Genomic DNA, 22,506 nt, shown 5'->3' with positions numbered 1-22,506 from the left:
CCAGCATGCTACGTTTCCAAGACAGAACTTCTTGAATAATTCCTTGGTTGACTTCTGCAAAGGGCGTATGCTCAGTCAATCCTTTTATAGCCTGAAGGGGAGTCTACTTATCAGCAGTTGAGAGCCCTTACCACCGATAACTGCGCCCTTGCTCCCTGCATCTGTGGGCGTGGCGGTAACGAGGATCCAAGAACTCCCTGCTGATCTCTGAGTCACTGTCCAGTGACTCCTCCCCACTGCTCCAAGGCATGGCATCTTGAGCCCCCCTCCTTTGGCTCTCACCACTGCTCCATGCCTCAGGCGCCTCCTGGTGGCTGACCAGACTCTCCGATCCCTGCTCAGAGTCAGAACCCTGTCCAAGGTCCTCCTCATTCTCCAGAGCTGACTCATAGGGACCCTCACTCTCGGAGTCTGGTGGCAGCTCCAACGGATCCTGCTGGGCCACAACTTTAGCCTATCTTCTGGAGATCATATTGACCATTCTCTTATTTTCTTCAACCTCAGGATCTAATGTGGTATATTGCCTAAAGGTTTGGTAAATGCATTCTAGGAATTCCCCTGGATTTTCATCCTGTTTCTGTTGAATTTAATAGACCTTCCCTAAATTCTTAACTTTTGTTTGAATCCTAACAAAACTAAGGTCCAATAGTTTTGCAGCTGAATGTACTAGGTTCCTAACCTGGTTCCTTCAATAACCATGTCCAGTCTGGATTTTTTTTTACATGAGCCGTTTGTAAAGGCTTATTCATGGTTACCTTCTCCAGCCTTTTTTCCTCTGGGGTTAATAAAATTTCCATCAGACTTTGTATGTCAGCCCAAGCAGACTGGTGAATTCAGAAAAATGGATGCAAAAAGGACATGCATCTCATCTGGATTTTCTCTATAAGCAGGAATTTGATTTTTCCAATTCCATAAATCAGCCATTGGGAATGGAGCATATATCCACACCTTACGTAGCTCCCCCTCAGCTTCTGGCAATAAAATTCCCTTAGGGGCAATTTGAGTTTTTATCTCAACTGCTCCCTTGGACCAGGTTTGTGGTTCACTTGATCTGTCCCTTTGATAACCTTTTTTGTTTTCTTTCTCCTGGCCCCACCTAATGGGACCGTTTGTTCTTTCTTTTTAACAAAAAACAACAACAACACTTAAACACATTATCAAGGACAACCATGCAAGTTAAAACAGACAGGAACTAAATGTTTCGTTGAGACTCTCTTTTTCTTTTTCTTTCCTCCTTGAGGCTTGTACAATAGGGGTGAGGATAATTTCTCTGCCAGAGACTTTACTAAAACTCTCTCAAAGGTTTTTTTTCCTCCTCAACATGCATTGGAGAGGCATTCAAGGAACGCTCCCCACCTTCCCATGTTCTATTTCTAAGACTCTGTCACCGACCTGAGGTGCTGGAATATCACGGTCACCTTCAGGAACTGTGATGACTTAACCACCCACATAAACATATGGCAGTTCCATTTGGAAGGGACGCTATCCCGGCCTCAGGGGGGTTATCGGGCCCCCTCTTCCACTCCTAACCAAGTGGGTCTACAATTCTTTTGAAACTTGCTTGCAGGCGTCTTCTTTCTCAGCCGGCGTAATTTTTATTAACTTGTCCTGATCCTGGTCAGATTCTTGGATCAGTGGTGTCCTCTGGATGCCCAAGAGGGGTCATCGGCCCCCTTCCAGAGAAAGATCTCCGTGGCGCCTGAAGAAGGGCGAGATGGCCTCGATGGGGCATCGGTCGGTCCGTTCCGTTCTCAGCGAAATATCGTTCTAAGTCCTGCCCCACGGTCGCCAGAATTGTTGCAGAAAATGACAGGCATTAGACTTCTCAGGATACAGGAAAAGTTTATTTGGCAGCCAGGTTCAGAAAAGTTAGCCCATGGCTAACGTTGTGAATTTCTGAACGATGTTCATTATCGAAGCACGCATTCTTATACATTCTCAAAGACAGTGTAACACGGAAACACTTTACTCATTTCTTATTGGTTACCTTGAGGAAAAAGCCTTATAAGGAGATGGGGGTCTTACTTCTTTTGTTACAGGTATGGGCTACGTGCCATTAACAAACTTTAATTGAACCTTGGGGTTTTGGACTTTTGACATAGGGACATTTACTGGAACATGTTGTGGTTGAAGGCTGATGACATTTCCCTGTCCCTTTAAGCAAGCTTCTAACTGTCCCTTTTATGCCACGTTTTCATTCTTATATTTTAATCCATATTTTATTCTACTTTAAAGGCATGATAATATTGGCCCTTTACCCAACTCGCCATATGGCATCTGAGAACTCAACCAAACCTGGATGCAAAACGCAGCCTACAGAGTTGCCCCTGCATGGCCCCATGGGAGTCTGAAAACCAATCAGAATACAAGATCAAGATCAAAGGCCAGAGAGGGCATAAAACCAGGGTCCCAGCTTCTCTTCCTTCTCTTCTTCTCCACCAACATTGAAGCATGTGATCACCTTTTCTGTTCAGGACTCAAGCCACGTAGTCCTGTCCACCATTAAAACCATCTTTCCAAGCAGCCTCCATGTCTCCAGTGTCTTTTTCCCCACTTGGAGCCAAACCCAGAAGGACATTTCTTCCAACAAGAGGATAATATTGTTAGTGCTACCAATTAAAATATAACATTTATGTATTTTCTTTATAGAAAAAAAGACAGAAGCAGTAGCATAGCGTAAGTTGGAAACAAGGGATGAAAAGCCACATATCTTGGCTTTTATTAGGGATTTATTTTTCGGTGATTTTTTTCTTTTTTCTTTGATATTGTTCTGATTTATTTTTTATGTTTTGGAGATGACTTTTAAGTACGGCAAAGGGAGTGACTAAATAAATGTTAGCACACGAAACAGCGAGGAAGGGCAATTGTACAACGAACATCCCATGTATTCTTTCGCCGCAACCAATAGTTTGTGATAAAGGCAACAATCTCCCTGCCCCACCCCCCACCCCCACTCCGCTGCCGCTGCTTCTATAGCAACCGCCCGGGCAGAAGAAAGAAGCAGGGGAGGCGAAGCTTGGCTTTGGTCTCGGCAGCTAGTTGCTAAGGAGGCGGCGCGGGAAGAGCACCGCTGTGCAACTCCAGGAGAAGCAGCCTTCAGACGTGGAAGTGGGGCGTGATTCACGTGGCCCCGAGGCGGAGGCAAGAACTGGCCTTGCGGCACGCGCCGCTGTCGTTAAGGGCCTCTGCTATTGGGGCACTAGATAGCCACTGCTGCAGCCAGAAGGTTCATTTCCTGGTCTCTTACCCGGGAGAATTTTTCTCCCAGTTTAAACAAAGGATACATAGACTGAAAACTCTTCCTGACTCCTTTTTCAACAGGCGTTAAGAAAATCGAATCGGAGCAGAAAGCTAAACGCAAGGAAAGGTGACAAAAGACAATGTCGCATAAGTAAGTAAAAAGCAAAATACTAAAATTTTGCAAAAAGCAATGACGTATAAGTAAGTACAAAATAAAACAGTACACTTTTGTTAAATATATAGTGCCGCTATCAGAGTTGGCCATTTAGATCAGTTCTGGTCCCTGTTAGAGCTACGAAGTTAACGTTGAAGGATGATGAATGGGCAGGAAACGATCACGGAAAATAGGAATAGGTTTGGCTCACTTAGTATCTAGATGTAAATACCTTTAATATTGTGTTGCTTGCCTATTAATGACACTCCTATAACTGTAATAATTCATTTGTTCCTGGCGAGGGTTTATTGCAAACAAACATGGTGGAATGAAGTCTCATTTTCCATGCGTTTATCCCATTCGCCTTTGCCTAGCTGGCTCTTTTCACATTTTATACACTCCTGACATTGAAAAAGGAGTGTTTCATATGGATACTCTATCCTTGTTTTGAAAAACAAAATTCAAAATGTTTCAGCTGTATTATAGGCTGAATTCTATTTTGTTTTTTTAATGGTGAAATAATCATTTTGGGACAGTTTTAATAATAGAAAGCTGTATGATATTTTTCTCTTCAAGAAATAATATGTGCAGTTTATGAAATCTAACTAGGTTCTAACCATTATGGTTTATAACTCATATTTTATTGGGAACATATGAAAGTTTTAAGAGATTTTTACCCTCTATTGTAATGAGGCATATATCATGAGCCTTTATTATCATAGTTCATAAGGATCATAGTTCTCTGCAATTTTTTTTCACAGGAACAAAACAATATAGAATGTCATTGCAATCTGCATGTATTGTAAGTGTGTAGGGCACATATTTACTTTTCTTGTATGAATGACATTTAAAAATAAATTATACAGTTTTACATGATTTGTAAGGAAAAGGTTCCCATGCTCCAGAAAACAATCTCTGAATCTTAGTTCAGTATTGTCCAACTTTGATTCATACACACTAGTTCCATGCAGGATAGCCATAAATAGGATACCCATAAATAGGATAACCATAAATGTAAGAAATTTCTGTTGGACCTGTGATTGCCAAGGCTACTAAATTGGCCCTTAATGATTTAAGGTGTTAGGAAGTATGGAAATAATCTCAGTTTTATACGGTTTGGTCCCAGATCAAATTGAAATTGCCTAGACCAGTGGTGGGCAACCTTTTTTTTCAACTGAGCCAAATCTCGCCAAAACCACGATTGAAATTTACTTTGAGAGCCACATTTTTAAAACCGAAAATACATAGGATGGTACACTGTTTTTAGTTTCAATAAGTTTTTATTGAGAATATTCTGCATGCAAGTATCCACATAGGTCGGGAGGATACAAATAACACAACTAATAAAACAAAAACTTTAGAACAATATTATTTATCGATAACGTTAAATTCCATAAAATTTGCCTTACAATGTAGAGAAAATTACATCCTGACATTGACTGACAAAGTCACAACCACTAATGTGAACATTGGCCTTGCATTTCCTTGGATAGTTTGAGTAAGTCAGGTTTGTATGTTGTTGTTTTTAATTTCATCTCTCTCTCCCACTTTCTTTCTTTTTTTCTTTTTCTTTCTCTCTCTCTCTCTGGCTCTTTGTCTCTCTCTCCCTCCCTCCCCCATCTCTGTCACTCTCTCTGTGTGTGTGTGTGTCTGTCTCTCACTCACTCTGTGTGTGTGTGTCTCTGTCTCTCCCTCTGTCTCTCTCCCCTCCCTTCCTCTCTCTCTGTCACTCTGTGTATGTGGGTGTGTCTGTCTCTCATTCACTTAATCACTCACTCTGTGTGTGTCTCTCTGTCTGTCTATCTTTCACCCCCTCCCTCCCCCTCTCTGTCTCTGTGTGTGTGTGTGTGTGTGTCTGTCTGTCTGTCAGTCTCTCTCTGATTCCCTCCCTCACTCCCTCTCTCTGTTCCTCTCTCTGTCTGTCTTTCTCACTCACTCACACACACACACACATACTGTGGTCACCTTGTTGAGTGTTCCAATCACATTTGAAACACTCAACAACTGGCCTGCATTTATGGTATTTTGCAGCATTCTGCAGTCATAGGACCAAAATTGGTTGTCACTCGCCCAGGCTTTTGCAGAAGCTTCCCTCCGAAGCCCAAGAGGAGGGAGGGGAGCGGGCACCCGGCACACAGGAGAGCCGCATTAAAGGGTGTAAAGAGCCGCATGTGGCTCCCGAGCCGCGGGTTGCCCACCACTGGCCTAGACTGACTTGCAACGAAGGATCTTGTTGGCTGAAAAAAGTTATAAACAGTGGTGGGATTCAAATAATTTAACAACTGGTTCTCTGCCCTAATGACCGTCTTTTGCCTCATAGGGTAATCTATCAAGTGATGTTAATAAACCAAATCCAACTTGGCCCACCAGGTTTCCTCAAGTCTTTCAAATCTACTTTTCAATGAACAGTTTCAATAAAAATTTAGTATTTACATTTCAGTTTACCTTATAGATCTTCAAAAAGCTCAATAATTATTTCCAAGCATCCAGATCGCCTACTAGGATAAAGTCAATCGAATAGCCTTCGAGGTGTTGTTTACTTTCTCTCCTTTCATCACTTTCACTTAAGTTTCCCATGTTTCAGTAATCATTTTCCTCCAGTAAATGGGCTCCCCTGCTCCCAATTCCAGCATTCAACAGAGTATAAAAGTCAAAACAACTGATTATCAACCAGTCAGGGGGTTAAAAATAGAGTTTAGAAAAGCAGTTTCTCCCAATAATCACTTTTCACAGTGTTGTTCGACTTTTTCCAGGCTTTCTGTGTTTTAAAACATCCGTTAGGTATTTCTTTTACATCTGAGTCTTTAATCTTTCTCTTTAGTTTTTAAATCTAATCTTTCTCCATAAATCCAATCACCACTTTGTTAATGTTTGGATATTGTTTTTTGGAATTTTTTGCTTGAGTTAACTCTCTAAGGTAACAGTTGGAAGTTATTTCATCCCGTTTCACTACTCTGTCCACGCACTGCTCCAGCACAAGATCTTAGTGTCCTGGTTGTCCCAGCTTGTGACTGACCAAGATGGCCATCATCTCTGCTGCCGTTCGGGAGAGCTTTCTTCGTATCAACGAGGAAATTGTGGTTTCCTCTTGATTGATGAAATGGCGCTCCTTCCTTCACCAACCCTCCAGGGCGGCTTGATCCCATAGAGTCTCCTGGCAAGCAGTTGGTGGCTGCATTTCACGAAGCCCAGAAGACCTCCACTATTCTCCAGACATTCCCGCCACAACCTCAACCGGAAGCCTCTGCTTTCTTGAGAAGATTGGCAAGGTGGGACTTTACACTCTCCCTATTCATGAACACATTTTTAAAGCTGTATCATTCAATCCTGCTTAAAAATAATCCTTTAATAGCTACCAGAAACCACAATATATATCAATTTAACCTTGATTGCATTTTGGAAAGCTTCTGTTTACTTATTAAGAGTAAGAGTAATCTTTAATCCTATCAGTAGTATTCCACAACTTGATTTCTTATAATTTTCTTTCTCTCTTTTCAGGAACAACTTCAATAGTTTAATGTCCCTTTTCTAAAACTAAGCTAAGAAAGCTTTCTAAATGAGTTATACTTGCAATATGCTATTTATTCAATGGAAAAAAGGCTATTGGTCAGTTATCTGAGTAAATAGGCAAATCTTTCCTTGTTCATAAAATTGCCGGGTCAATTTTATTTGCAAAGTTACAAATAATGCAATTTGTGTTGTTTAAATTTCATTAGATTTGATAAGAATGTTTAAGAACATACTGTATTTCTTTTTCTCAAAACCAAAAATAGATTTTTCCCTATTTTTCCCCAAGATACCTCTAGAATTATTTTCCCCAAGATACCTCTAGAATTATTTTCAAAAGTTTTGCTATTGTAGGAAAGACAACAAAAAGCCATTTATCTCCTAATTTTATTTATTTATTTTATACACTTTATAAACTGCCAGCTCCAGGTGATTTGGGGCAACTTACATTTAAAAAGTGAAGAACCTAATATTGGGAAAGATTGAGGGCAAAACAAGAAGGGGACGACAGAATGAGGTGGCCGGATGGAGTCACTGAAGCAGTAGTAGGTGTGAGCTTAAATACTCCAGAGTATGGTAGAGGACAGAAAGTCCTGGAGGAATATTGTCCATGGGGTTGCAATGGATCGGACATGACTTTGCAACTAAGAACAACGTTTAAAAAGTAGGAACAATTTTAAAAAGAAACAGACCATGAGTATCCAGAAGACAAGTTTTTTTTAAAGTTTTTTTATTTTTCAGCATACAAACATTTCATCTTTCCTTAAACAGTTTGTCATCTGGGTACAAATATTTCTGTACATCGATGCTTTCAGTATTTACAACATTCACATTAGTATTAATTCTCTAATCTTAAAATTGTAGCATATTAAACAAACATTATTAATCTATTCGTTTTCCTCTTAACGTATATTCTAATAAAAATACAATAATATTAAGCATAATTATCTTCCTCATAATACCAACAGTTATCATCTTATTTATACCTCTATCTTAACATATTTTCTATTCTTCTTTTATTTCCAATTCCCCCTTTTTTCCTCTAACCATTGATAAAATACTTCCCATATCATAAAATATTCAGTTTGTTCTTTCTCTTTAATTATTAGTGTTAGTCTGTTCATTTCTGCACATTCTAATATTTTCCTAATCACCACCTCATCAATAGGAATCTCTTCACTTTTCCAATGTTGTGTAAATACAATTCTAGCTACAGCTAATACTATAATTAAATAAGTGTTCTCTTTATTGTAAGTTTCAGGTAAAATTCCTAACAAAAATATATCTGGCTTTAACTCTGCATTGTTTTATCATCTTCTCCAACTATGTGTTTATTTTTGTCCAATATTTTTTTGTTTCTACACATGTCCACCACGTATGATAGTAATATCCAAATGTTGGCACTTGAGGGAATAAAAATATAACTAACAAATTAATGCCCTCTCTTAAACACTGATATTCACTTACCTTACTTTGCTGATTTACAGAATAGGATTGTCTGCTCCCCATAACAACGAAATTGACATTTTTAAAGCCCACTGATTAAACCTATGATTTTATGGGAACTAAATACAGTATCGTGAATATATAGTTTTTCTCCTTTACCTGTATACATTGTGAAACTGAAAGAATAAAAGTGAAAGATAAGCTGACTTGGCTTTAAACATCTTCGCCAGTCTCGCCGGTGCATGGTGCCATCTGTAAAACATCTTGTGCAAATTCTCTTTATGTGCAGTTGACATTGTTAATTTATAATTCCTTTCCCACAGTTTCTGCAATTTATCTAATTTTCCAGTGGGGGAGAGGGAGTGGTCACGTGTGGGTATTCTCAAAGACTGATTGGTCCAAAGACAGAGAGTAAACTTAAATACTCCTGCCTTCCATTCCTGCCCAGTTTCCTCTCAGTCTCTTGGTCCAAGCACTGTTTTGAGAATTGTGTCTAGGTAGGATATTATTTGGAGTTTTAACTCAATCTGGCTTTAGGTTTGGCTAATTGGACATTTTAAAAGTATACTAAATTCTAAATTTGCAGCTGGGGCCCAAGGGACAGTTATTCTGGCTCGGGGTGGTTGGGGAGGTGCCCCTGTGGGGGTGGCTATCCTTCCCTCCGTGGGCCTTAGCCCAACCCCCGGGATCGCGGGGGTGCCAGCTCCAGGCCAGCTGCAGGCCTTACATTGTGCCCTTCCTCAGGGCCGGGAGAAGCGGCGGTGGCGCCACGAGGCGCACACGGGCCGCCGGAAAAGCCGCGGCTTGGTCGGGCGGCTTTTGCACGCTCTGACGATTGACTTTAAAAGCGAACGAGAGAGGCGCGAGGCTTCTCCCTTTTCACCGCAAGAGGCCGGGAGAGCCGGGAGGCGCAAATTCGGCCCTCCTTGGCCTCGCGCTAGTTCCAGTGGCCATTTTGAACAGGCATGTGCGCGTGGCCTTGGTCGGCCTGCTGGGCCATTGGAAGGGCCAGGCAGAGGCCTCAAACCTAGCCGGCTCCCAGTGCCGCTCCAGGCCCAGGCTCTGGTGGGGTCTACAGTGGCCTGAATTCCTGATACACCCACACGTCTGGACACGTGAGTAAGGTTATGGAGGAGGGCTCGGAGATTCCCCCGGGCCAGGCAGAAGGCCCGGCTAGGGGGGAAGAGGACTTGGGGCAAGGGTTTCAACCCGGGGATCCCTCAGTCAGGCCTATTGTGGCACAGCACCTCCCTAGGGCTCCCACCAGCGACGAGGCCAGGAGGTATAAGGCCCTGGAAAAGACTTTCGCCAGGGCCGAGAGGCAGGCCAGGTCTGCAGGGCCTGCTTCTGCCAGCAGGTCAAGATCTCCTATCAGGCCTCCCTTAGAGCAATCTTCTCCTCTGGGATTCAGTCCTTCCTCCCCTTCAGTCTCCCCGGCCAGGACCCGCAGCTATTCCAGGAGAAGGGGGTCTCCCTCCCCCTCTCCTTCGGCCTCTCCAGGTTTTGTAAGGGGGGGGGTCAGGCTGATCCATTGGCTTCATGCAGGCTGGCACTGCAGGGTTCTGACGATATTTATGGCGACATGGAGGACTTGGAGCGTCTTCCTGAAGGCATTAAAAGGCTTATTTCTGCAGCCATTTCTCGGGGCATTCCCAAGCGGGACAGAACTTCCCACTCTGCTAGGTCCCAAGGGGGAACAGGCGATCATCAGTATAGAGCCTCATCTCCATCCATGGTTAGCGACGCCTCGGTCATGGGGGGAGAAAATCTCCAGGATATGGGTTTCTCGGAAGACGAGGATGTGACCCAGCCCGATCCTCCTTCCTCCTCGGGTCTTTTTCCTCTGGCCATGTTCAAGGTTCTCTTGAACAAGGCGAGGAAGACCACCAAGGTGGGGACAGGGGATCCCACGGTCCCCCCACCTAGGGATCCTGATATGGCCATGTTTTCCAACACGACCACAAACGAGGAGATTCCAGCACCGCCCTTGTTCATGGAGGTCCTGACCAACCAGTGGGCCCGGCCATCTAATTTCTCTAACCCGGGGAGTAATGACCGTCGCTTCTACAATGTAGAGCAGACTTTTGCCCAAGCCATTCAATTGCCTTCCATTGACACCCCGGTGGCTACCTTGGTTTCCTCTTCTTCAGTGGTGTCCGGAGATGCAGTGGATAAATTAAAACCCGAGGATAAGTGCACAGAGCTTACCTTACAAAAGAATTTCAATGCCACGGCCTGGGCCATAAAGCCTCATATTTCAACTGTGCTACGGTCATGTGGCTTTGTCAGCTACAGGATCGCATCCCGATCCAGGATGAACGGTTACACCAAGACCTGACAAAAATTATTGCGGCCTCACAGTTTTCTGCTGATGCAACTTTCGACACTGTAAAATTTGCGTCCAGCGCTCTGGCCACCTCAGTTACTTCTCGCCGTCTTTTATGGCTGCGTAACTGGCAGATAGATAACAAGGCCAAGTGGAACCTGACGGCCGCTCCGTTCAAGGGTCCTAATCCCTTTGGGGAGGCGCTCGACCCCATCCTAGTCGAAAATAAGGATAAGAAGAAGGTGCTCCCATCTAACGCAAACAAGCCCGAGGCTCGGGCCCACCCTTACCGTAGGCAATCTTACAGGGCCCCTGAGTCTGATAACCAACAACGTTTCTCGTCTTTCAGATCCGACAGACAGTTTTTTCGACTAACCTACCAGGACCGGAATAGGTTCCACCATCAGTCCCGGCGGCCCTTTCGAGGGGGCGGCGGTCGTCCGTACTGCAGAGGGAAGTGACTCGAACCCGAGTCGTCCCATAGGAGGCCGCCTATCCCTCTATGCGGATCAATCGGATGAAATAACGTCAGACACTTGGGTCAGGTCCACAGTTCGTCAGGGGCTCAGGTTAGAGTTTCTCTCCATCCCCCCCAAATCTTTTCAGGTCGTTCCCTCCGTCCCGGAGCCTGGAGCGCCGCCGCCTGATGGATCAGGCGATCGAGCACCTCCTCGACATTCAGGCGGTGGAGGCAGTTCCCCGGCTGGAGAGGGGTCTGGGCCACTACTACAACCTGTTTGTGGTCCTGAAAAGTTTGGGGGGCTGGAGGGCAATTCTGGACCTCAAGCACTTGAACCGCTTCTTGGTATACAGACGATTCAAAATGTCATCCCTAAAATCTATCCTTCAGGGCATCCGGAAAGGGGACTTCCTAATCTCGGTAGACCTGACAGAGGCCTACCTTCACATCCCAATCTTCACAGCTCATCACAGGTTCCTGAGGTTTTCCCACGGGGTCCACCATTACCAATACAGCCTTCCGTTTGGGTTGGCTTCTGCCCCCCGCACGTTCACGAAGATGCTGGCAGCATTGGCAGCACATCTCAGCTCCATCGCAGTGCGACTCCAATGCTACCTGGATGATGTGTTAGTTCAGGCGGGCTCCTTTCCTTAGACAGTCGTGGACCTTTGTCTTACCATTCAAAGTCTCCAGTCCCTGGGGTTCTCAGTGAATTTTCCCAAGAGCCAACTCTCCCCGTCCGCATGCATTCTTTATCTGGGGACAGTCATAGACTCCGTGTCGGGGGTGGTCCGTCTGTCCCGGGACCGCCAAACCAGTCTGCGACAGCTGGCAGGAAACGTCCACAGAGATCGGTGCGTTTCAGTCCTCACGTTGTCACAGATGCTGGGCAAGATGGTATCTTGCATAGGGATAGTTCCGTGGGCCAGGCTGCACCTCCGGCCGCTTCAATGGGAGCTCATCCCGTTCCAGAGGGGACGGATGAGCAATTCACTATGGACCCTACGCCTCCCGGCTTCTAGGTGTCCGTCTACGACCAGGATTTACAATTCCACCTGGTCGGCTTTCGTCAAGTGGTGCACCCCGCTTGGAGTTTCACCTGAAAGGGCTACTGTCCCCAATGTCCTGGACTTTCTGCAGAAAGGTCTGGAAGGGGGTTTGGCTGTGAACACCCTGCGCAGACAAGTGGCGGCTCTGTCTTCAGTTTTGGGGGTGGGGGGGATCTTCCTCTCTCTCTCAGGTTCCGCTGATCAAGCGTTTTCTCAAAGGGGCAGCTAATCTCAGGCCTACCCCCATTCATAGGTTCCCTACGTGGGATTTGCCCCTAGTACCCCCCGCACTGACCAGTTCCCCGTTTGAGCCTCTCCGGTCCGTTCATCTGAGACTCTTGTCCCTTAAAGTGGTTTTTCTGGTGGCGATTACGTCGGCCTGGCGTATTTCAGAGCTAGCCGTCCTTTCTTCCAAGGATGACCTTTGCCATTTTCACCACGATAGGGTGGTTCTTCGTCTTGACCCCACTTTTCTCCCAAAGGTTAATACTCCTTTTCACAGGGCGCAGGAGGTCATCCTGCCTGACTTTTGTCCGGGACCATCTTGTGATAGGGAGAAGCTCTGGCACCGTTTGGACGTACGTCGCACCTTGCGCATTTACCTCCGATGGACCGCAGGGATTCGCAAGTCGGAGGTGCTATTTGTCTCTTTTCAGCCCGGGACGTTGGGGGCCAGGGTGTCATCGGCTACCATTGGCCGTTGACTGTGACAGGCTATCGTGGAGGCCTATGGGGCGGCGGGTCATCCCGTCCCCTCGGCGATAACAGCCCATTCCACTAGGAGTGCCGCGACCACGGCAGCATGGGCCACTAGGGCTCCCTTTGAGGACATTTGTCGGGCAGCGACTTGGGCGTTTCCGACCCCCTTCATCCGGCATTACAGGCTGGATTCGTTTGCCTCGGTGGAGGCATCGTTTGGTCGGAGGGTCCTGCAGAGGGTTGTAGCAGATTCTCCCGTTGGGCTATAGTTCTTCTTTATTTCCCTCCCTGGGACCGAGCTTGGGTATGTCCCACACGTGACCACTCCCTCTCCCCCACTGGAAAAAGAATGTTGGTCTTACCTGAACGTGTCTTTTCAGGGGGGGAGAGGGAGTGGTCACGACCCGCCCTGATCATGGTGAGGGGCCAAGGGGAGGGCCGGGAGTTTTCCCGGAGGTTTTGTTGTTGTGTGTTTTGTTTTCAGTTGGAATTTCGCCTTCGAGGAAACTGGGCAGGAATGGAAGGCAGGAGTATTTAAGAAGTTTACTCTCAGTCTTTGGACAATCAGGCTTTGAGAATACCCACACATGACCACTCCCTCTCCCCCCCTTGAAAAGACATGTTCATGTAAGACCAACGTTTTTTCTATCGTATAACCAAAATTTTTCACCCATGCTATCATTGTCTCTTTTACTTGTTCCTCTTCTAACTTTATACCCAATAAGTAACAATACAATTTCTTTATCAATCTTTCTTTTGTTCCTGTTAATATTTTATCTAATTCTGTTAGTTCTTTATAAAAACCATGTAATTTATCATCTTCCTCATATCTAGACTGTATCTGCACTTGTACCATGTTATATCGATCCCTTGCTCACTCTTTCCTTGTTTAGTCTTAAGCTCCCCCTGTTCATTCAAAATGTTTTTATATCTAACAATATTTCCCATGTTAATGAATCAATTCAATTAGGTGAATCAATGTTTCCATTGTTGAAAGCCAAACTGCTATCCTCAAAAAGTTCTTTGATTTTCTCCCACACTAATATTAGTGCATTCCTTATATAATGTCTCTGAAAATATCCATGTATCTTATTTTTTCCATACCTAACGGGAGGGAAGTGACGGGAGGGAAGATCCCACGCCATCTTCAAGACATGCAGTTCAGGTAAGACCAACTGACAGTCTCCTAAGTGAGGCGTGGGAGGAGTCACATATGGGACATACCAAAGCTAGATGTCCTTGGGAGGGATCAATTTGAATTTGAATTTATTAGCGCTTATAGACCGCCCCCTCTCCCGAAAGGGACTCGGGGCGGTGTACAGTCCATGTCAAAGAACAAAATTAAAACAATTAAGATTACTAAATGGACAATATATATATACAAATATAAAATAGATGGATAAGAGGAGGATAAAAGATGTGCAGGACTGTATTGCTAATAAATAATTAAACTAAACAGACATTAAAATCCCAATACCCAATAAAATTAAGTCTACAAAATAATCCCCTTAAAAACCAGTAAAAATATAAATGCCAGGAGATAGGCGTTGAAATTATGCCAGGCCAGCCAGTCGGAACAGGTGAGTCTTTAGTTTCTGCCGGAAGGAGGGGAAGTCGGTGGTGGTTCTAATGTCGGGGGGGAGGTCATTCCAGAGGGTTGGGCCCATCACAGAGAAGGCCCTACTCCTTGGCGTCGCCCGCTGGCATTGCCTAGCGGACGGCACCAGGAGAAGCCCCTCCCTGTGAGAGCGAATTGGCCGCTGGGATGTATGTGGAAGGACGCGATCCCGCAGGTAACTGGGCCCTATGCCATGAAGCGCTTTAAAGATGGTGGTCAAAACCTTGAAACGCACCCGAAAGACCACAGGCAGCCAGTGCAGCTCGCGCAGGAGCGGTGTTACATGGGAGTACCTGGTAATCCCCATGACTGCCCGCGCGGCTGCGTTCTGGACTAGCTGCAGTCTTCGGGCGCGTCCAAGGGAAGCCCCATGTAGAGAGCATTACAGTAGTCCAGGCAAGACGTCACCAGTGCATGAGTGACCCTGCGTAGGGCATCCCGGTCCAGGAGGGGGCGCAATTGGCGCACCAGGCGAACCTGGTGGAACGCCCCCCTTGCCCCCATGGTCATCCATTGACAGCCGGGCATCTAGGAGGACGCCCAAATTGCGCGCCCGTTCCACAGGGGGCAGCTGTTCGCCCCCTATGGCCAGCGCTGGAATCAGCTGACTGAACCAAGGTGCCGGTAGCCACAGCCACTCAGTCTTGGAGGGGTTGAGTTTGAGTCTGTTGTCCCCCATCCAGACCCCGACGGCTTCCAAAAACCGGGACATCACTTCGACAGCCTCACTGGGGTGGTTTGGGGTTGAAACGTACAGCTGAGTATCATCAGCGTACAGATGGTATTCAACCCCAAAACCACGTATGATCTCCCCCAGCGGCTTCACATATGCGTTGAACAGGAGGGGCGAAAGGACCGATCCCTGGGGCACCCCACAAGTGAGTGACCTCAGGGTCGACCTCTGCCCCCCCGTCAACACACATTGCGACCGGTCGGAGAGGTAGGAGCCGAACCACCGTAAAACGGTGCCTCCGACTCCCATCCCCTCCAGCCGGCGCAATAGGATACCATGGTCGATGGTATCAAAAGCCGCTGAGAGATCTAATAGGACCAGGATAGAGGAGCAACCTCTATCTCTGGCCCTCCAGAGATCATCAACCAGCGCGACCAAGGCTGTCTCTGTGCTGTGTCTGGGTCGGAAGCCGGACTGTCGTGGGTCTAGATATTCGGATTCGTCAAGGTGTCGTGGAAATTGCTGCGCCACCACATTCTCAACAACCTTCGCTAAAAAAGGAAGGTTGGAGACTGGACGATAATTAGCCAGCTCCATTGGGTCCAGTGAAGGCCTCTTGAGTAAGGGCCTCACCACCACCTCTTTCAAGGCAGTTGGTAAGGATCCCTCACCCAATGAAGCGTTCACCAGGCCCAGAAGCCAGCCTTGTGTCACCTCCCAGGATGCCAGTACCAGCCAGGAGGGACACGGGTCCATTAAACATGTGGTGGGCCGCAGCCGTCCACGCAACCTGTCCAAATCCTCGGGGGCAACAGAGTCAAACTCCTCCCAGAGTGGTCTTACAAGACTCACTGTTGACGGCTCGTCCGGGCCACTGGAGGGGGCCCATCCGCTCCGGATCTGAGCGACTTTGTCCTGCAGATATTCCCCAAACTCCTCTGCTCTATCCTGCAAGGGCACCACCCGCGCCCCCTGTGATAGGAGGGAGCGGGTCACCCTAAACAGGGCGGCAGGGCGGTTATCCGCGGACGCAATAAGAGCGGCACAATGTCTACGTTTGGCCGCTCTCAATGCCACAAGGTAGGTCCGTAAATAGGATCTTACCTGTGTTCGATCAGACTCGGAGCGTGAGGACCTCCACCTGCTCTGTAGACATCTATGGCGCTTCATCGCCCTCAGCTCCTCGGTGTACCAAGGGGCTCGGGCGGATCGCTGCCGCAGGAGAGGTTGCAAAGGCGCAACCCGTTCCAAGGCCCCAGCCGTCGCCATATTCCAGGCGGCCACTAGGTCCTCCGACCGAGCGCGGGTCAGGGCTACAGGTAGCGGCCCAAGCTCCGTCTGGAACCTCTCCGGTTCCATCAGGTGCTTGGGGCGGTACCAGCTTGGATGAGCTGGCTCCGCCTCCTCGCGGTGAGGGGTAGCGACAGGGAAGTCGAGCCGGAGACATGAGTGATCTGACCATGACAGGGGAGTAATAACTAGGTCCCCTATTCCCAGATCACTCGTCCACTGTTCAGATACAAAAATAAGGTCCAGTGTGTGACCACCCTCGTGTGTGGGGCCCTGAATTAGTTGGGTCAGGCCCATGGCTGTCATGGAAGCCATGAACTCCAAAGCCACCTCAGATGCTGCTCCCGTCGACGGCAGGTTGAAGTCCCCCATGACCATAAGCCTGGGGATCTCAACCGCCGTCTCTGAGATCAGCTCGAGGAGCTCGGGCAGGGCCGCTGATGTATAGCGAGGAGCCAAGTATACAATCAGCAGGCCCAACTGCCTCCCTGGGCCCCATTTAACACCTAGGGACTCACAACCGGATATCTGAGGAACAGTGAACTCTCTCGGTTCTAGACTCTCCCGAATAACTACCGCCATCCCGCCACCCTTACCCAGGGCCCGGGGCTGATGGAATGCACGGAAACCCGGTGGGCACATTTCCACGAGGGGTAAGCCACCCTCGTGGCCCAACCAGGTCTCCGTTATCCCTGCAAGGTCCAGCTCCCCCTCTGAGATCAACTCACTAATGAGGGGGGCCTTGTTGGTTACGGACCTTGCATTGCACAGCATCAGCCGCACGCCCTGGCCCTGTAGGGCCTGAGCACCCCGAGAGTCCAGGACTCCCTGAAGAATCCTCCCGAAGGCTGCGTCCATGGAGGCGTCCGCGTCTAGCCGGTAATGCCTGATGAAAGGCGATGGAGAAGACCAAGTGGCAGCCCTATAGGCCTCCTCGATGGGAGCCTGAGTGGCCCAAGCCGCTGAGGTGGCCGCACTCCTGGTGGAGTGCGCGGTGATGCCCTCTGGAACCTGGAGACCTCATGCCTCGTAGGCTTTGGAAATGGCCGCTCTGATCCACCTGCTAATGGTTGCCGGGAAAACCTTGGCTCCTCGGGTGGAATGCTGAAAGGAGACAAAGAGGGCCTCTGAATGCCTGAAGGGCGCCGTGCACTTCAGGTAGATGCGCAGGGCTCTTCTCATGTCCAGTTGGTGCCAAGATCTTTCTCTATCCCTGGAAGGCTGTGGGCAGAAATCCGGCAGAACTATCTCTAGTCCTCTGTGGAATGGGGAGTTGATCTTGGGCATGAACGCAGGGTCCAGTCTGAGGACGACCTGGTTCTCCAGGAAGGCACAGACATCCGCCCTGCTGGACAGAGTGTTGAGCTCGGAAACTCTCCTGGCTGAGGTGATGGCAATCAGGAATTGAAGGGAAACCTCCCTCAAGGGTTTGAAGGGTGCCTCCGTTAGTGACTGGTGGACCGTGGGTAAGTGCCAGGTTGGGAAACGATGGACCACAGGGGGTTTCAGATTCGCCGCTCCCTTAAGGAAATGCCTTAGGACCAGATGTTGAGACAAAGGCGGGGAGTCCCCCCCCCCCCCCAGGATCGTGGAGAGGGCAGAGACTTGTCTCCTGAGGGTGCTCGGAGCCAGACCTTTGTCCAGTCCTTCCTGTAGGAAGCCCAGCACCTGGGGCACGGAAGCCGAAGCCGGGACAAGGCCTCTTGCTTGGCACCAGTCCGCGAAAGCGGCCCAGGAGGCGTTGTAAATGCGAGTGCTGGACTGCCTCCTGGACGCTTCGATGGTCTTAATGACCTCCGCGGAGAAGTGTGCCCCTCTCAGTTGTTCCCGCTTAATCGCCAGGCGGTCAGATGGAGCCCCTCCGGGTCCGGATGTTCCAGAGACCCCTGGTGAAGGGACACCTCCCCTAGTGGGAGCTTCCAGTGGGGAGCTGAAGACAGCTCCACCAGGTCTGCTAGCCAGGGACGACGTGGCCAAAAGGGAACCACTAGAACCATCTCTGCTTTCTCTGTTACTAACTTCTTAAGCACCCCGGGAATGAGGGTCCCTTTCTGGGAGAGGGGCGGTCTAAAAATCTAAGAAATAAATAAAAATAAAATAAAATAAATAAATGAGGGGAAGGGGAGGAAAGGTGTAGTGGAGACCGGGCGGCCATCTGCAACAAAGAGCATCCATGTCCATGGCGCCTCTGGACGGGAACCTCGACACGAAGGTAGGCAGCTGGGCGTTCGCTGGGGTTGCGAAGAGATCTACCATCGGGCATCTGAACCTCTTGTAGATCTGTAGGAAGATGTCGGGATGGAGCTGCCACTCTCCGTTGTCGACTTTCTCCCTGCTGAGCCAGTCCGCCTTCTGGTTCTCTGTCCCCGAGATATGTTCTGCTCTGATGGATCGGAGGTTCTTCTCTGCCCAGTTCCCCAATTGGAGGGCCTCGTCGCACAGGGCCTTGGAGTGGGTGCCTCCCTGTCTGTTCACGTAGGCCTTGGCTGCCACATTGTCCGTCAGAACCAGGACATGATGGTCGGTCACCGTAGTCCTGAAGTGGCGTAGAGCCAGATGGATGGCCCTGACTCCAACCAGTTGATGTTGTTGTGCAGGTTGGTTGGAGTCCAGTGGCCCTGGGCTATCTGGGCCTCCAGGTGAGCTCCCCAGCCGAACAGGCTCGCGTCCCTCATGAGTACCTTCCTTGTTGGTTCTTTGAAGAGTGACCCCTTGTCTAGGGCTGGGGTCAACCACCAACGGAGCGATAGGAGGACCTGGGGTGACACCCGGACCTTGAAGCTGGCGTTGCTTGTTCCGGCTCTCTGGTGTGGGAGCAGGAACCACTGGAGCTCTCTGGCGTGGAGACGAGCCCAAGGCATGATCCCTATGCAAGAAATGAATTTCCCAAGGAGCCTGGAAAGAAGAACTACAGGGACAGAGCGTAACCTGCGTATCTCCTGGACCAGCTGGACGATGCTGTCCCTACGTTCCCGGGAAAGGAAAACCTCTCCAGACACCGAATCTATAATGGACCCTAGGTGTTGGAGTCTGGTAGTAGGGGCTAGGTGACTCTTCTCGAGATTGATCGAGAACCCCAGGGACGTTAGCGTGTCGATGGAGAGACCCAGGTCCTGCCTAGCTATGTCTGGAGACCTAGCTAGGACTAGGATGTCATCCAGGTAGCAATGGAGACAGACTGGGAAGGAATGAAGGTGACCCGCGGCCGCGGCCAGCATCTTGGTAAAGGTCCTGGGTGATGAGGCCAGCCCGAAGGGGAGGGCTCTATACTAGAAGTGGCTGCCCTCGTGGGAGAATCTGAGGAATCTACGATGTTCCGGGGCAATTCTGATATGTAAATAAGCCTCCGTGAGGTCGATGGAAGCCAGGTAATCGCCCTGTCTGATGCCCTCTAGGATGGACTTCAGTGAGGCCATCTAAAACATATGGTAGACCACTCTGGAGTTGAGCAGTTTAAGGTCCAAGATGGCCCTCCACCTCCCTGAACTCTTGGAGACCAGGAACAGGTTTGAGTAGAATCCAGAACCCTTCTCCCCCCTGGTACTCACTCTATAGCCCTGATGTCTAACAGGTGTTTTATGGCCTTGGCCATAGGGGCCCGTTTGGCTGGATCTCTGGAGGAGGCGAAGGTGCGGAATGTATTCGGGGGGCTGCGGGCAGAACTCCAGCTGGAGCCCGAGCTTGACCGTCTGGAGGACCCACTCGTCTGATGTGATGCGATCCCAGCATCCGCAATTAAGGAGAGGCAACCGCCAATGGGGTGATCCCCGCTCGGATCACTTGAACCTGCGGAAAGGGCAGCCGCCCCCTCCTCGAAAGGGCCGCTTGCTCTGCTGCTGACCTCTGAATCTGTCCCTAGAGAACTGCCTGTCCCCTGCCTGTGGAACCTGGGAACCGGGTACCTCTGATTCTGGGGGTCTGTGTCAGGTGGACGGTAAAATGCTCTCCTGGGGTGCGGGGCCGGTTGGTATTCTGACCTTCTGGTCGTGGCCGGGAAGACCTTCCGCTTATTCTTGTCTTCCACCAGGACTGGGTCCAGTGAAGACCGAACAGCTTGTCCCCGGTGTAGTCAGCTCCTGCCAGGTGCCACTTAGCTCGAGACTCCTCCTGCTAATGACGTAGCCACAACAGGCGCCTGGAAGCTACAGAGGACAACAAAGCTCGAGAGGCATACTTAATTGCATCCAGCGTGGCGTCCGCCGAAAACTGAGTGGCTGCCAGCACCTTGGAAATGCCTTGCAGTAAACACACCTCTGTGGGCGAGGTCCTGTCTCTCAGCTGTTCCAGCCACAGCACTGTTGACCTATTAAAAAAGGAGGCGGTTGCAGCCGCCCTAATAGCCCAGGTTATAGCCTGGAAGGACTTTGTCGTGATCATCTCCGCCTTTTTGTCCTCTGCCTTGAGACAGTTGGCTATGTCTCCAGTCACCACCACAGAGGCAGAAGCCAGGCTGGCGACCGAGGTGTCCACTGAAGGTACCCGCAGAGCTTGGGCGAAGGTAGAATTGAGATTATAGAATCTACGCTCATTGCTCCCCGGGTTGGGAAAAGATCCTGGCTTAACCCACTGGGATTTAAGCACTTCTGGAAACATTTGTGGAGTAGGGATCTCCTCCTTTTCCACCTGGGGCCTGTGGAAGGGCCCCTTCTTGTTCCCCCCGCTGGTGCTGGGGGTGGCAGTCGTAGGAGTGGACTCTGGAAGGGGATCCAGATCCGCTGTAGCCCTGGCCTTACGAAGTAAGGAGCTAAAAAGGGTGGGGGGAAAGAGCCCGATAGTGTTGGGCGCCTCAGGAGCCTGGGCATCTTCATCCTCAGAGAACCCTACCTCCTACAACTCCCATTCCTCCAAAGCCGAAACCTCACTGGCAGTGGAGGGGGAGGGTGACCTGGGTTCTCTGGTGGAGGTGATCCTGGGGTGATCCTGATGTCCCCTGGACTGGTCCCGGGAAGACCTACTCCTGGCACCCTGTGACTGGTGTTTCATCCCAGAAGCAATCCCCTGGGCAATGGCCTTGGCTAACACCTCCTGGAAGCTATCAGGAAGCTTTGGGAGGGAGGGATGCAGTTCTGGGGGTTGCAAAAATTCCCTAGGTTCAGGGGATTGCGGTGCCAGTCGGTATGTGGCAGGGCTGGGTGCCCTGCACCCAAAGGGATGTCCCCTAGCCTCAGATGGGTGGGCAGGCGAAAGGGGGGGACGACGACAGGGAGCTGCGCCCTCTGCCTGAGCCCCTGGGGGAGCCCGGGGATGTCCCCCTGATCTCTTCCAGAACAGGAAGCCTGCAGGTGGAGGAAGGCCCTGACCATTTCCTTGATCGCTGGCGCCTGGAGGTCTGGAGGTCCTGTAGTCGTCCCTGCGTACCTCGTGGCGCAGCGGCTACTTCCCCTTTTACGCGGCCGTTCGGCCGCTTGGGGGTCGCGCTGATACGCGCCGAGGCTTGCCTGCCAGCAGCGCTGAGCACGGGTGGAGAGAGGAGCAGATCCGAAGGTAAAACGAAAGGAAAAAAACATAAAGGTCTAGGGAAAAAAACCTAGAAGAACTAGAAAAAGGAAAAAACCTTAGGAAAAAACCTTTGTCTTCGAAGTGAGGGAGAGTCAGGTAAAAACACTCCTTCTGGGCCGAAGGCTGAGGTTAATCTGGGAGGTCAGAGGAGGTACGGAGGTGTGGCCTCAAGATTTACCTCAGCTTCCAGGGCAAAAGTGCTGTGACAATACCCATATGTGATTACTCCCACGCCTCACTTCGGAGACCTACCGTATTTTTCGGAGTATAAGACGTACCAGAGTATAAGACGCACCAAGGTTGTGAAGTGGCAAATTAAAAAAAAAAGGCAGGTAAATAGAGGGATAGACAGGGAGAGAAAGAGAGAGAAATACAGTAGGTAGTGAGAGAGAGAGTAGTTAGGTTGATAGGTAGATAAAGGGAGAGAGAGAGAGAGAGAAATAGAGAGAGAGTGTAAGTATGTAGGTAGGTAGAGGGATAGAGAGAGAGAAAGATAGAAATACAGTAGATAGGGAGAGAGTAGTTAGGTAGATAAAGGGATAGGG

The 22,506-nt window shown here is 49.2% G+C and overlaps 1 protein-coding gene across 3 annotated transcripts in view; it reads left to right on the top strand.

Moving 5' to 3' along the window:
- The first annotated feature begins 2,996 nt into the window (after nucleotides 1-2,996).
- DRC11 (dynein regulatory complex subunit 11) overlaps nucleotides 2,997-22,506 on the top strand; it is a 268,281-nt gene continuing 248,771 nt past the window's right edge. For 2 of the 3 annotated variants that reach the window (XM_081940019.1, XM_081940017.1), the window contains exon 1: nucleotides 2,997-3,391. In XM_081940019.1, coding sequence (XP_081796145.1) covers nucleotides 3,381-3,391 — 11 coding nt within the window. In that variant the 5' untranslated portion in view covers nucleotides 2,997-3,380. The remainder of the gene's footprint in view (nucleotides 3,392-22,506) is intronic. The other variant, XM_081940018.1, reaches the window with a different exon arrangement.

The sequence above is a fragment of the Natrix helvetica genome (assembly GCF_964273705.1).
Source record: "Natrix helvetica genome assembly, chromosome: 2".
Taxonomy (NCBI): Eukaryota; Metazoa; Chordata; class Lepidosauria; order Squamata; family Natricidae; genus Natrix; species Natrix helvetica.
Note: the sequence above shows the minus strand (reverse complement) of the source record. Positions and strands in the feature narration are given on the sequence as shown.